Source organism: Pan troglodytes, chromosome 2, assembly GCF_028858775.2.
Source record: "Pan troglodytes isolate AG18354 chromosome 2, NHGRI_mPanTro3-v2.0_pri, whole genome shotgun sequence".
Taxonomy (NCBI): domain Eukaryota; kingdom Metazoa; phylum Chordata; class Mammalia; order Primates; family Hominidae; genus Pan; species Pan troglodytes.
In genome coordinates this window covers 85,941,553-85,957,675 of record NC_086015.1, presented here as the reverse complement: position 1 = coordinate 85,957,675, position 16,123 = coordinate 85,941,553, and the positions used below count along the sequence as shown (strand labels likewise).

General features: G+C 34.4%; 1 protein-coding gene across 1 annotated transcript in view; it reads left to right on the top strand.

Annotated features, from left to right (window-relative positions):
* The window catches only part of GBE1 (1,4-alpha-glucan branching enzyme 1), a 275,660-nt gene that overhangs the window by 88,076 nt on the left and 171,461 nt on the right, over positions 1-16,123 (top strand). Inside the window, exon 3 of the mRNA XM_054680807.2 lies at positions 4,351-4,466. Coding sequence (XP_054536782.1) covers positions 4,351-4,466 — 116 coding nt within the window. The remainder of the gene's footprint in view (positions 1-4,350; positions 4,467-16,123) is intronic.

Below are 16,123 nucleotides of genomic sequence, written 5' to 3'. Positions count from 1 at the left end.
AAGGATTATTTATGACATTTTTGATTTCAGAAGTCCCTTGACCTGTTGATATATTATATTATTTGATAGCCTTTCAGTTTAACTTCATCTAGAAAATTACTCACAAAACTGTTAAGTAGAGAACACGCAAACACATCAATTTAACCAGGGCAGTTGTTTCTAAAGTGTAGTCCCTGGTTTCTAAAGTTGAGGCCACTGGCATCAACATCACCTATGACCTTTTTAGAAATGCAAATTATTAGGCCTCACCAAAGATCTTTATAAAAAACTCTAGGACTGGGACCCAGCAATCTGTATTTTAACAAATCCATGTGATTCTCATGTGAACTATAGTTTGAGAACCCACTGACCTAGATAGAGACCTTTCTAGTTCTATGTGTAGTTCTATGCTTGGTAGAGAAGCAAATGATTTGTCACACATGATGAAGAGTCATGTTTATTTCCATCCTCAGGTCTGCATAGCAATACAAAGTCTTTGCATTACATAATTAATTCTCTCTCATGTACTCAGCATAAGTTGTGTAGGATTAAATGAAAAAAAGTTTGAGTAACCTGATTTTTTTATAAATATGTCTTTAGATAGGCTCTGATATGGCTTGGTACTATTTATTATTATTAATATTATTACTTTATTTTCAATTATATTCTGTAGTAGAGTCACATGACTTATTTCACAAGACATGCATTTCCCTAAAATGTGTCTACCAGCTTATATTATTTTGCCTTCTGTGTTTTTCTAAATCAAATTTTACTTAAAATCAATTTTCAGTATTTTTATACCAATAATTTGAGGTTGAATTTTATGTATTTATTTTTAACTGTGTGCTTCCATGATTGGTTCCTGCAATTACACCTGGATACACCTTAATGATAGTTCCTTCTTTCTTAACTAAGTGTTTAATGTTAAGTTTATAAGCACAGATCCAAATCCAATGATTTTCCTGATTATTCTGTTTCTGAATATTAAGATATGTGTATTCTGTGGAGTAAAGCTGTTTTTATTAGATATTTTGAGAAACTCATATAAGGCAGGAACTGGTTTTATTGGAAAAAATCCTTTGTGTGATGTAGTATGGTAGAAGTGGATATTTTGGTTGGTGCCCATGTTTTTAATGGAAAGAAGAAACACTAATAAAGGAATGAGAAAGAGGAGAATTTAGGGCTTAGCAATGATTGGAGAAAGAGCCAAGGAGATGGAAAAACTGATGGTGGGGTAGCTGAAGAGGGATTTATTTGGAGAGAAAACTGACTAATGGAAAAGTCTTAAATAGTTTCGTACATATATGCTTGCAGACCTTCTTCTTTCTCTCCCATATGAAATCTTTAGTATGCTCTACATAGTTTATGATGGCTAATGTACTGGATTTTTTTGGGTGGGGGTAAATATTGTAAGGATTTTCTAAGTCTTGCTTTAAAGATTTGTGTTTGGCAAGAAAAGAGTACCTGCAGTGAAAGCCAACACCTGAGTTCCCATGAGGAAAGGGGCATTACTAAAATGAAACTCTCGAAGATGCAAAGAAAAAAAGTTTTTTACAGTGTATAATTACAAGTAATCAGCATGTGCTTTGGAGTTTTATATAATTAAACTATTATAAAAGAAAAATGCGACATAGTGAAAGTATTTTTCTTTATCAAATATTAATACTTTGCTTATTTAAATAGTCTTGAAACAATAGTTGATACCAAGCTAAAGAACTAGTTCATCAATTTTCAAAAACTGATATTGGAAACCATTTTCACAGTGCTGAAAACAGCTCTTACAAATAAATCTGCATATCTAAATTTCACATATCATTGAATTTCACTTTCAAAATATCCAAATCTTTTAATAATTTTTTTAGTGGATTCACCATTGTACATTTTCTCATTTATATTGGTCTATTATAACTCAATTTAACCTTTTCTTTATGAGATATGACGAATTTAGAGCACTAAATTTGGTTTGGCATTGAACAGGGCCTGCATTAAGCACGGAGTACATATTTAATGAATGAATGAATGAACTAACGAACTATACCCTGTATTTTCAGTTCTACCTAACCGGGAAAAGATCTGCTGCTTGTCTTAAGTGATTAGCTAAAAAGAAATGCAGGAATCATATAGTGTTCTAGTACCTAGATTTTTATATTCCAAGCTTTTATTATTATTTTTTCTCTAATTATGGACTAAACTCTTTGTTTTGGTGATGGAATGTCACAGCATGTATAGGTGAGATGTATTTGAGGTTTTTAGGTGAAGAGGAGTATAGCAGCACCAAACTTGTAGAGCTGCCCTTGAAGATAAACTGCTGTTAGACATTTTCAGGTTGTCTTCATGATGGAGAATAGGTAACTGTTTAGAAGAACCTTTATTTAAATCTTATTTCTTACTCCTGTTTTACCCCCGGTATTCAGACTGGCTGAGAGAGAAGAGTGAAATATGTAATGGAAGAAAAAATGGCATAAAATGAGTTTCCTGATTATTCCTTTATTATGTCCTTAGTTGAGAATGTAATGTCTTAGCGACCCAGTATATGCCACAAGGCTGCTTGATTTTTTGTTAATGCCATGAAATATTTTAGGCATAAACAAATAGCAAATAATGTAATAAACATCTATGTGTATACAACTCACTTTAACAAAAAATAATACAGATATTATTGAAGCTTCTTGTGTTCCCTTTCTTCTACCCACAGGGAATCACCATAGAATTTGGTATTTCATATTCCTATTTCTGATTTAATATTTTTACTACATACCTATGTATCAATAAGTTTCATATAATGTTTTGATAGTTCTTGATCTTGATATAAATGCTATTCTTCTGTACTCTTTTAAAATTAACTTTTGTGTGTGGGATATTTGCATATGTTGGTACTATAATCCATTCATTTTATACCATTGTATAGCATCCAGTTGTTTAATTATACTACAAGGTTTTACCCATATTGTGGCTGTTGAAATTTTGATAGCTTCCAGTTTTTTGGCTATGACAAAAGATTCTTCAGGGAATAATTTTGAATGCCTTCTTGTGTACATTTAGGAGAATTTCTCTGAACTATTTCCTAGGAGCTGAATTGTCGGGCTGTGGGGTTAAGATATCTTCAATTTTGCATCACATATGATACCAAGTTGTTTTTACCAATGATACCCTCAGCAGCAATGTTTTATATCGTTGCTGACTAGATGATATTTTAAACTTTTAATTTTTGCCAATGTCCTGAGTGCGAAATGATATCTTATTGTTGTTTTAATTTGTGATTGATTAAACAGTGAGCTTGAGTATCATTACATGTTTATTGGCCATTCATGTGTCCTCTCCTGAATATATTTTTTGTCAATTTTTCTCTTGATTTGTTTTCTTTGTCTCATTGACTTACAATGTTCTTCATGTATTACGGATGCTCTCTCTCTTTTGGTATATTCACTACAAATGTATTCTCCCAATTTATAGCTTGTCTTGTCATTCTATCGATTCATCTATTTATGATGACAAGTTTATAGTTTTAATGGTCAGAATTATCAGTCTTAAAGTTTTATAGTTTTAAAAACATTTTACTTAAAGAACCTTTTATACTCCAATATTGTAAATATATTTCTCTGTATTTTCTTCTAAGCATTTTATGGTTCTGCCTATCATGTATAAGTATTAATCCATGTTCAAATGATTTGGGGACATATTAGTTGGTGGAGATCTATTTTATTTTATTTTCATAAGGATAACCAATTGTTCCAGCACCACTTATTAAATAGTGTGTCCTTTACTCACTGGTTTTTAATGCCTCCCTTATGATACGTTAAGTGTTGTGTGTGTGTCTGCTCTTGTTGGTTTTACTTTCTTCCACGTTCTGCATTACACCTTTTCTTTACTTCCTATACTTTATATAACCTTCTACCTTTCTTGCTTAAGGCATTTCTTTAGATTTTATGTCAGCTCTGTCACACTCTTATGAAATTCAGTAAATGTTATATGATTTTAATGGTTTGTCATTATTTTTCTACCATGGCATGTACATTTGTTTGTTCATAATATGTCTCTTTGTTGATGGTGTTTTCTAAAAAAAGGATCCATCATTTTCTTTTGCATTCTGTTTATTGACAGAAGTATTAGAGTTGAAACCACAACTGAAAATGTTATAGTCTTAATTTAATTATAAAATGCAAAAGCACACTTTAAAATGCATTTTTAATAAATAAATTAAGAATAACCTGCCTTTTCTAAACCAATAGTATTTTGATTAACACTTCAGAAAACAATTATTTTAGACAATTTGATTTTTTGTGCAAGTAAAGCAGTATTTTGTTTTTCTTGAAATTCATTAACTATTAGTCCTATCATGCTGTTGTTAACTGATCTTCTTCATTTTTTTAGATGGTTGGAATCCATTTTCGTACCCATATAAAAAACTGGATTATGGAAAATGGGAGCTGTATATCCCACCAAAGCAGAATAAATCTGTACTCGTGCCTCATGGATCCAAATTAAAGGTACTTTCCTCCCTCCTATTTTTTCTTGAATTTATCATTTTCTTTTTATCTTGTTTGCCAAGTTTGATTTAAACTATTAGAATGTACAACTGATGCATGATAATTGTGGGAGAAACAGTCTAAATGTACAAATAGAGGAAAATTTAGGAGGAAGTCTTGAGTTGAACTGGGTTAGATTAGAATTGTTTGGCTGGTAAGGAACCAAACTTAGTTGTATTATTATCACAAGTTTGGAAACTTTATATAAGAAATGATATATTAAAAGTGATTTTGAGTAATTGTAAAACTTTAGCTTGGGAAACGGAAAGTTTAATGGAAAAATGAAACCTGTCTTCAAATCAGCCAATGTAGAGAGGATTTTTATCTGTAAAGAGGTCAGGTGAAATTGATGTGGGAGGGGATGCTGTGTTGGACGCTCATGCATTTTGGAGACTGCTTCTTCTGCTTCTTCCTCTTTCTGGCCTCTGACATGCTGGTGGTATGGTCTTGTTTATCATATTCTTCTGTGATAAAGCCACCTGAATTAGCCCAGGGGTCTCCCTGTTGGAGGCAGGCTGAGCGTCCTCCACACTCCCTCTGCTTTCGTTGACCATGTGGTTTTGCATTCAAGGTCTGCAGAGCAGTTAGAGTCGGCTGCTCTTGTCTCATCAAGGGATGTCTGAAGGATGGGTTCCAAAGTCTGGATTACAGATTTAAGGCATTTGATTATAAGAGAAGCGATCTAAACCTTTTCACACTTACTTGATTTTACTCCATGGTCATATAATTATATAATATTTACATGTCCCTTGTGTCTTCCTTCCTTAGACATTTACAATGTAAATCCTATGATTGAGTTGTTTTTATTGGTATTTGTTATTTAACAATATTAACTCAGAGTTACTTAAATATATTAAATCAAAATGCACAGTATGTTTATTTTGTAGGTTGTTAAAATATTTTATAAATAATGAAATTATAAGTGTATGTAAAATTTAATAAGATATTGCCACACATTACAATAGTAAGCAGAGAAGAATATTGTTTGGAATAAGAAGACGTTTAGCAAGAGATGGCAGTCAAGGTTCCTTTTAATCTATAGTGAAAAAGAGAAAAATACTGATAGTATACAATAAGAGGAATTAAAATTTAATATAAATAATCCCCTTTCCATGTCAGTATAAGCTCCATGAGAGCATGGCCTTTGCTGTGTGTGTGTGTGTTTTTTTTTTCCTACTCCTGTATACTCTCAATTCTTTGAACAGTGCCTGGCAGAGTAGACACTCAAAAGATATTTATTGAGTGTTAAAGCCATTTTGAGACTCAGTCTTTGAAGAAGTAAATCAAATAATTTGATTCTTCGATAGTTTATAAGGGCTAATTTTATAGAAACTGTGGCAAGGCAACTATAATTGTTTTCATTGCTGCTTTAGGTCTTAATGGCTGTTTTTTTAACCTTTATTTTAGGTTCGGAACTTTTTTTGAGAACTGAACTTACTACTTTTTAAAAAGTGTTGCAAGAATTTTTTCTGCCTGTTTCCTTTTTATTTTTTTGAGATAATTGGCAGATTAACTTTACTGAGTTTTTACTTGTTACAATCAATTAACTAAGAGAACTAATCTAAATAGCAAACAGCTCCTTGGCACCAGCTGCAGCTGTGAAATCTCTGAATTCCTTGATTCTGTGACCCTCAAATGTTCTAGTTGAAGCCGAGGAAAGTTCCCAATCATAGTGGAGCTTTGGTTGCAGGGTTACACTACAGTCTATCACCTCATAAGGTTGATTTTTAGCTGCCGAGTTCTATTTATTCATATTTTCACTAGTTCAACAAATATGTGTTGAGTATCTTCTGTGTACCTGGTACTGTAATATGCATAGGGAATCAGAATTTTAAAAATTACTGCCTTTAAGGAAATAATCTAATAAATGAGTTATTTTTAATTTTTATCTGCTCCAATAAGCCTAAGAGCTAGGACACAGTCCACTCAGTAGAAGCAGCTTCCTGTGGAAGTAACTATCAAGCTAAGGAGCTAGGTGTGTGGAAGAGGCAGGATGGGCTGTTTCAAGTTTTTAAATTTGAAAAACAGATTTTCCTTCTTTTGGTGGAGAATCACTATAATAAACATAACTAAATAGGCATAAAGCTCCTTTGCTCTGTATGATTATATTATTAAACACTCATTACCTCATTACTAGACCCAGCATCATCTATTAAAAGATAAGAATAAACAGCTCATCGATTTTTTTGCTTTGTTAGCCAAAGTAGGAGGCATGAAAAATACCAACATAAGCAGCTACCACTTACTGAATGTTTCCCATTGACAGCTAACTAATTTACATATATTTTGTCATTGACTCATTACAAGAACGCGATACAGTAAGTACTTTTATTACTGGCTCACCCTACATTCTGCTTTGCCTGAACAGTACCAGTGTATACCTGTTATCTTAATTATTATTATTTTTGATTAATATAGCTTTATTTTCATTTTTTATTTTTATTTTACTTTAAGTTCTGGGATACACATGCAGAGCGTGCAGGTTTGTTACATAGATATACGTGTGCCATGGTGGTTTGCTGTACCTACTGACCCGTTCACTGAGTTCCCTCCCTTCACCCCCACCCCACAACAGGCCCTGGTGTGTGTTGTTCTCCTCCCCGTGTATTCTCATTGTTCAACTCCCATTTATGAGTGAGAACATGCGGTGTGTGGTTTTCTGTTCCTGTGTTAGTTTGCTGAGAATGATGGCTTCCAGCTTCATCTATGTCCCTGCAAAGGATATGATCTCATTTCTTTTTATGGCTGCATAGTATTCCGTGGTGTGTATGTACCACATTTTCTTTATCCAGTTTATCATTGATGGGCATTAGGGTTGGTTCCATGTCTTTGCCATTGTAAATAGTGTTGCAATAAACATATATGACCATGTGTCTTTATAGTAGAATGATTTCCCTGATGAACATCAATGCAAAAGTCCTCAATAAAATACGGGCAAACCGAATCCAGCAGCACATCAGAAAAGCTTATCCATCAAGATCAAGTTAGCTTCATCCCCGGGATGCAAGGCTGGTTCAACATATGCAAATCAACTAATGTAATCCATCACATAAACAGAACCAAGGACAAAAACCACATGATGATCTCAGTAGATGCAGAAAAGACTTTTGATAAAATTCAACATCCCTTCATGTTAAAAACTCTCAATAAAATAAGCATTGATAAACCATACCTAGAAATAATAAGAGCTATTTATGACAAACCCACAACTAATATCATATTGAATGGGCAAAAGCTAGAAGCATTCCCTTTGAAAACTGATACAAGACAAGGATTCCCTCTCTTACCACTCCTATTCAACATAGTATTAGAACTTCTGGCCAGGGCAATCAGGCAAGAGAAAGAAATAAAGGGTATTCAAAAAGGAAGAGAGGAAGTCAAATTGTCTCTGTTTGCAGATGACATGTTTCTATATTTACAAAACCCCATCATCTCAGCCCCAAAACTCCTTTAGCTGATAAGCAACTTCAGTGGAGTCTCAGGATACAAAATCAATGTGCGAAAATCACAAGCATTCCTTTACACCAACAATAGACAAGCAGAGAGCCAAATCATGAATGAACTCCCATTCACAATTGCTACAAAGAGAATAAAATACCTAGAAATACAGCTAACAAGGGATGTGAAGGACCTCTTCAACGAGAGCAACAAACCACTGCTCAAGGAAATAAGAGAATTTTAATAATCATTGTAAGAAATGAGTAGCATTCTGTCTCTAGTTCAGAATAATATTAAATTTTAATTTTCAAATAACAATCAGAAGGTACAAATTTTAGTAGCTGACATCTGTCATCTCTAAACCTATTTTTCAAAATCTAAATACTATAAGTCTTTTGTCACATTTTTATTCTACAATTGAGCTCTCTGTAAAGGAGCTGGAACAGCTTTCATTTTATTATTGTAGATCATGATATTTTTCATAGATTTAACTGTGCTTTTTAGGCAATTAAAATCATAAGGCTAAAATAAACACATAATTTAGAGTTTTTCCTTAAAATTATTTTCTAGATAAGTTCTGTATTTGAGTAGATCATTTATGTGTCACATTGATATGTTTGTGGCAGTGGAGTTATATCTCCCTCTTTTGGAAAGCCAAGGCATGGCATTTTGGTTGAGTTTAAATTGTTCTTTTCAAATTTTCAGTTTACATAGTTTCCTGAACTTACAGATTGAAAAATAATATTTTTCTCTGGAATAGATTTTCCTTTGAAATTTTTTACATTAATAAAAAGTTAAACTTTCATACATATATGCACATGTATATTTCTTTAGATGTGTGGAAAACAACAGGACATTTGACATGTGTTTCAACCCAGGAAAACTTTTTATTTTGATATTTGAAATGCCTTTATTTTTAGTTGAAGAGAGTCAGTTTTACTTTTTCTGTAATTATGCAACATGATTCATAATGTCTGTTTAAAAAATAGGACTTAATTTAAAAAATATGGAAAGAAAAGTAGCCCTTCTTATAATCATTAATGGCCTGGCCCTCCAGGCTACCATCCACTCTTGATAGATTTTATGGTTATTCTTGCTCATCAGTTTTTAGGCATTTGTAAACTGTCCTTGCCCTTGTCCTCTGCCTCCCTGTATTTATATGCTTTTTATTATCATAAAAATATGATTATACTGTGCCTGTTAGTCTTCAGTTTGCTGCACCCCTCCTAATATATCATACAAATCTCAAAAGGTACATTATTATGTTAGTTACTTGAAGAATCAAGTCCATACCCATTACTAATAGAGTGATGTCTACAAGGTATAAATTAGCATTTATTCTGGCTAAGCATTCGACTTTGATATGAATATTATAAAAAGAAATAAAATGTATTAATATACTCATTCTAGATCACTCAAGTCTGTTTCTTATAATAGCTAACATAATTTTATAACAATTGTATGCTTTCTTGAGGTATTAAAATCAGGGCTGCACCTTCATTACCACTGCTTAGAAGAACAAAATGTTCGTTTTCTACCCTCCCTGCTTCCTGCATTTGGGTCATAGAAGTGCTCTGAATTTACCCTGTAAATTGTTCAACAATGTTGAGTGTTTTGCGGGATGTGGTTTTTGTTTTTTCTGTGTACTCCTTTGTAACTTTGCCTACAGATTTATAAAGAAGTGCTTGAGATTTAAAATTTAAAATTAACCATTAACATATCCCAAGAAGACCACTTATATGTAATGTAGAAAGAAAATGTTTACAAGAGCTAACAGTAGGTTATTTTAGTTTAACAAGTCTCATGTCTTTTTTTTTTTTTTTTTTTTTGAGACGGAGTCTCGCTGTGTCCCCCAGGCTGGAGTGCAGTGGCGCAATCTCGGCTCACTGCAAGCTCCGCCTCCCGGGTTCACGCCATTCTCCTGCCTCAGCCTCTCGAGCAGCTGGGACTACAGGCGCCCGCCACCACGCCCGGCTAATTTTTTTTTGTATTTTTAGTAGAGACGGGGTTTCACCGTGTTAGCCAGGATGGTCTCGATCTTCTGAGCTCGTGATCCGCCCGCCTCAGCCTCCCAAAGTGCTGGGATTACAAGCGTGAGCCACCACGCCCGGCCAACAAGTCTCATGTCTAACATCAATCTAGTAATTTTCATTTGTTTAATTTTCATAAATTACTTAAATAACTTATTTAATCAGCATTTCTAAGAGGTTAAAAACACTACTTCAACCTACAGAAATTAAATGGATGTGTAGTATAATATATGTGAATATATGTGTGTATATATAAATGTGTATTACTATTATGAAACACTGTTGCAAACTTCCTTTGAATTAAAAAATTCTCTCAGAATAGGCATTACTTCATATACAAACTAGAATGTAATGAAATAATATAAATTGAAGAATATACAGGTGATGGCTTTTGTTTGTTGCCTTTGTAAATAACAATGCCATTGACATTTGCATACTTATATTAAACAAGGTTTACTCTGTCATTATGCTAAATATAGTTAGTTTGTGATTGCCAATTCTATGTCATTGACTTAAGAAGTCACATTTATAGTCATGTTGAGAGGTTTGAAGTGATAATAATAATGAAATAATAATCCGTAATGTTTTGCACTGGTAATTACAGTTGGTGATTTTTGCAAATATCTGTTCATGTGAATAGAACTATAAGCAATCTCATGAACACATTGTTCTCAGCTGAGCAGCACCTCTTTCCATTTGATCCTGAGACATGAACTCATTTTAAAATTAATAATGAGTTATTATATAAAAATAATTTTAACATCTGAAGAAATTTTGTTGGTTTTCTTTTTCTTTTCAAAATGTTGGGGCGTTTTAGGCCCAGCTGCTCTCAGGTTTGGACATATCTGTACTATTTGTCTTCGTAGTGCTGGCAGGTTTTTGTTTTTGTTTTTGTTTTTTTTTGACACATTCAAGTTTTCTATTTTTGCCATTTAATTTTCCAGGCTCTGTCATTTCCTTACGATTCTTTAAGCCTTCAATCCAGGTTCTGCCTCCAGCTTTGCTCATGTGAACCTTATTCCACTTGTTCTCTCAAACTTACTTTGATTCCAGACTTTATGATATTCCAGATGTGTTGTGTTCTTCTGAAATGAGGTCCTAGGTTAAGTCAAATTATGTTCTTATTTTTCATAAAAAGAGTACTGCTTCTCATCTTAGTTGAAATACAGATTCCCCCTCCTCTTCATCCTCTCTGCCCCTAGCATTCCTAGGTATTGCCAACTTCTGTGTCTTTTTGCATGATAACTGTAATAAACTCTGCTTATAAAAAATAAAATTTGAATTTTGAAACCAAATGCACGGAGAAAATATTTTTTTTCTATGCACAGCCCTTTTTTATGATTATTTCTCATGAAAAAGCTGATTCCGAATGTGCACATAATTATGTGTAGGAAGGTACAAATGGAAATTATTAGTGTCATGAACTAATTAATGATGACATTGAAATGGGAAAGCTTCCCTTGTCCCCCTCACAGGGCGCGCGATGGGGGTGTGGCTCACTACTTCAGTGCCCCGCTGCTCAAACCTCTGCGAGAACTCACAGACGGGCAGGCTGTGGGGCTCCAACCCCACGGCAGTGCCTAGGGGTGAATGTTTACAGCTCATGAAGCCCCAGTGGGCGTGTGCTACCGTGTGCTTTTAGTTTGCTGTCTATATGCTGCTTGTGTTAACCAGCTCAATTAGACCCTCTACCTTGTCACAAGGACAGAGGGTTTTCTGTATCCCGGGTTCTTGCCTTGGTGTACTGGAAGAATAGGATCACATCTGGGCTTGGAGAATGAGTGCAAGGTTTTATCGAGTGGAAGTAGCTCTCTGCTGATGGCGGAGCTAGTAGGGAGGTGGTTTTCCCCTGGAGTTGGGCCCTTCAGTGGCTCTGGCTCTCCTCAGATTGCCCCGGCCAAACTCTGTCTTGTCCCACCAGTATATGGCCTGCGGGCATGCTGATGTCTGTTAGGGTGCTCTTCAGCTGGCGTGCCCCCCCTCCGCGTCCTCCTGCCTTCCAGCTGCTTACGCTGATGTGGTCCTCTCGACGTCTGGCCACCTATGTGTCTGCCCGCTGGGGTCTTGGGTTTTTATAGGCCCATGATGGTTCCTGGCGGGCCAGGGTGATATTGGAAAATGCAACATTTGGGCTGGAAGGGCAGGAGTGCTTGTCCTCACCTAGGTCCATGGGAGTGGAGCCCTAGCCAGGGACCCAGCTTTCTCTACCCAGCACTTCCCTTCCCTCTTCTGTATTATTTAAAGGGACCATACTTTTCCCTTCCTAGCACTTCCATATCAGCTCGATAGTTATCTTTGAGTTTTCCACTCTTTGTGACTATGTAGATAATGGATTTTATTAGATTAAGCATCACTCTGCATTCTCAGGCAAAACCAATTGATCCCTATATGATCTACCTCATGTACTTGCTTCTTCCTTCCGTTTCTTATATGAGTTCATTAACCATGTTGAAATCTAGCTGCAAGAGAGGGAGAAAAATGTGATTTTTAAGCTTTCCATATTCTCTAATACAAGGAAAGAATGCAGAAAGGCAGTTTGACTGACTAAAGAGCCAATATCTGCTACAATTTTAAAATAAGAATTATGTATTGAGAAGAAAAGTATCAAGTTTTAGTAATGGCATTTAAAGTAACATTGGTAACTTTTTCTTTTTTCTTTTTCTTTTTTTTTTTTTTACATAACTTAATGTTTGGCAAAATGATTGATGTGATGCATAGTATGGAAATTGCAAAATTTAAAAAATATTGATGGGTTAGAACAACAGGGTAAGATCAGAGGCTTGAGTAAATTTACCAGACTCTTTTATGACAGCATTCCCAAGTATAGTGGAAACTTTTTCATAAGTAAATGATGTGAGTTTAAGGACAATCATAGGTATGCTCAGGACCACAAATGGATAAATTTCTGAGCCAGCATGGAAGCCTTCAATGATTTAAGTGAGATTAACTTAAGTTTATAAAGATATTTAAATTTTATTATTTGAGAATAATAAATTAGTAGGAAGGGCCGGTTGTGGTGGCTCACACCTGTAATCCCAGCACTTTGGGAAGCCGAGGCGGGTGGATCACCTGAGGTGGGGAGTTCGAGATCAGCCTGACCAACATAGAGAAAACAGGTCTCTATAAAAATACAAAAATTAGCCGGGTGTGGTGGGGAATGCCTGTAATCCCAGCTACTCGGTAGGTTGAGGCAGGAGAATCGCTTGAACCTGGGAGGCGGAGGTTGCGGTGAGCCGAGATTGTGCCATTGCACTCCAGCCTGGGCAACAAGGGCAAAACTTTGTCTAAAAATAAATAAATAAAATTAAAAAAATAAATAAATTAGTAGGAAGATTAGGCAATGAAGGATTAAATATAATTGTAAATTTTTGTTAAAACGTAAATATATTTAAAATGCAAAGAAGAGATTGAGAGAAATTTTATTGCAAAATATTTATGATTTGCAAAAGTATTATTACCAGGGTTTTAGGAAATATATTCCCTGTAACCTGATGTTTTCTTTCCTTTATGATAATTTATTACTATTATTTTTAAAAAATAAAGATCTATCATTTTGTTACTGGAACACTGGTACTTGTAGCTACTCTGTCTTTTACCTTCTCAGGTCTAGCTTTTATCTCCTAAAGCACTAGACTGCAGATCACAAAATCTGAATCAAGAACAATTGGTAGGATGGTGGCAGTGGTTAGAAATCAGGCTAGGGCATCTTTAAGATATTCCTCAGGAGTTCCTACTGCTTTTCAGGGTTGAAAACTGCTGTCAAAGATACATATAAAAGCCTAATATTTTCTTACTGAATTAAAGGGGAAAATGTTTGTATTCCAGGCACGTCGGAGTATACAAATCAATCTCAACAAGTGTTTAATGCGACAGGTGGTTGTGGGATACATTTTAGAAAAATAATTATAAAAAGCATTCTTTTTCTCTGTTTTATTTAATGCTTGTACAAATGAATCACCATTATCTAAAAAATTATACTGTCCATAAAATTCTGTTTCCTGATTGATCCCTTAATGTAAACATTGATTCCATAGATATTTTAAATGTATTAGCAAACTTACTTTTCTTGTATCTGTGTACAGTGAAATATGTTGTATTTTATCATCTTTTTTTCTTTCTTCCTTCAATGTGGGCATAGTATATTTTAAATATAATTATAAAATCTGGAAAATTGAACACTTTCTCACATTTTTCTTTAGAAATACTTTTTTTAAAAAATAAAAATGTTTCATGCTTTTTTCCTCTAAATTATGTAGTCATCCAATTTTTTTTCAAGAGAGCTTTTGTTTGGTATTTGATCTTTTATTGCTGTGCCAGAAAAAGGAAGAAAATTACAGTTTGTGACTGTTTAGGTGGGCATTATTTTTGGTTATGTTTAATAAAAGTATTTGCACTTTGGCCAAGTATACCTTCAAATAATGATGAATAAAGGTATGCCTACAGGAAATAACCTTTTTCTCCTGATAAAGTACATACTATACAATCTCATTCATGATTTAAACATTTACATTTAAGCTGGGTTCTTTTATTGAATATCACAGTTAAGTTTTTGCTAAATGTCAAAATTAATGTTTAACTTTCTTCAATTTAAAGTGTGTGGTTCAGTGTATGTGTGTGTTTTTTTTTGCACTTCAGTATGTTCATCTTTGTCCATCCTAATATGTCAGTAGCATTACATTTCCCCACGTGACTAGTGCTCAAATTGAAAATTATATGTTCTCATGAACATACAATTTTTTTTAAACGGTCAGCCATAGGTCACTGCGTCTCATCTTACGAATATTCCCCATGCCTCACTCATTGGTCAGGTGAGTAATTCCCAGACCTGTGCTTTATTGACTGAATTATATTCACTAGTTTATTCAGTAGTTTTCTCTACTTTTCCAGAGGAGTTGTCATATTTAGAGATCAAGCTCAAAGTTTGCTGCCTTGTGCCTTGGCTTTATCTACACAAGATGGGGGCATTTATGTTTAAATATTTAGATATATCTGAACAAGGAAGGATGAAAGTAGCAAGCTTCATTGTGTAGAATCCTATTATTTACCACTGTTTCTTCCCATCATCACTGTTTCCACCTCTAGTGCCTGAGTCCATTATCCAAAGGTCACTCCAATTCTTGACCATCTTTTATAACCTACTGGAATGCTGTTAAAAAAATCAATTGACAAGAAATTATCCAAATGCATATCTAGTGCTACTTCTCACTGATAGTCATTATCTCTTTCCCATAATACAAACTATTTCATCGCTTTGTTATTTCTTGATGGTTGTATTTACTTTCATAATTGTACATACATATCTATTTCCAGTTCTTTTTCCTCTAATATCACCTATGCCTGGCAAAATACAGTTTTTTGTAGAAGAAAGGAGAGAAAAGAATGATAGTGTTCCAACCTGTGAGACCTTAATTTGTAAAGAATATTTAAAGATTCAAGAGGAATTCATCTCATGATTAACTGTTTATTTAATAGTCATTAACTATATTCTTGGATGTAATAGTCTTAATGTTTATTGAATACGTAATTGTATGTTTTCTTAAAAGATCATATAATTTTTAGAATTATGTATTCTGTGTGTAGTCTTCGGAATTTCTCTAGATTGCTTTTAGGGGTTGAATTATTTCTTTTTTTTCCCTCCATGCTTTATATTTTAATTGATTGCAATGGCACTTAGAATGATTGCTTAGGGGCCGGGTGCGGTGGCTCATACCTGTCATCACAGCACTTTGAGAGGCCGAGGTGGGCGGATAAGTAGCTCAGGAGTTTGAGACCAACCTGGCCAATATGGTGAAACCCCGTCTCTACTAAAAATACAAAAAAAAAAAAAAAAAAAAAAAAATTAGCCGGGCGTGGTGGCATGCACTTATAGTCCCAGCTACTTGGGAGGCTGAGACAGAAGAATCCCTTGAACCTGGGAGGCGGAGGTTGCAGTGAGGCGAGATCACGCCACTGCACTCCAGCCTGGGTGACAGAATGAGACTGTCTAAAAAAAAATTAAAAAAAATAAAAAAAGAATGATTGCTTAGGAATCATATTTTTTTCTTCAAATGATTGAATTTATCACCACATAGACTTTTGTAATTATACTTAATAAAATATTTTTAAAAGAACTTCAACTCATCCTATGATAGTGCTTCCCCTATCCTATCA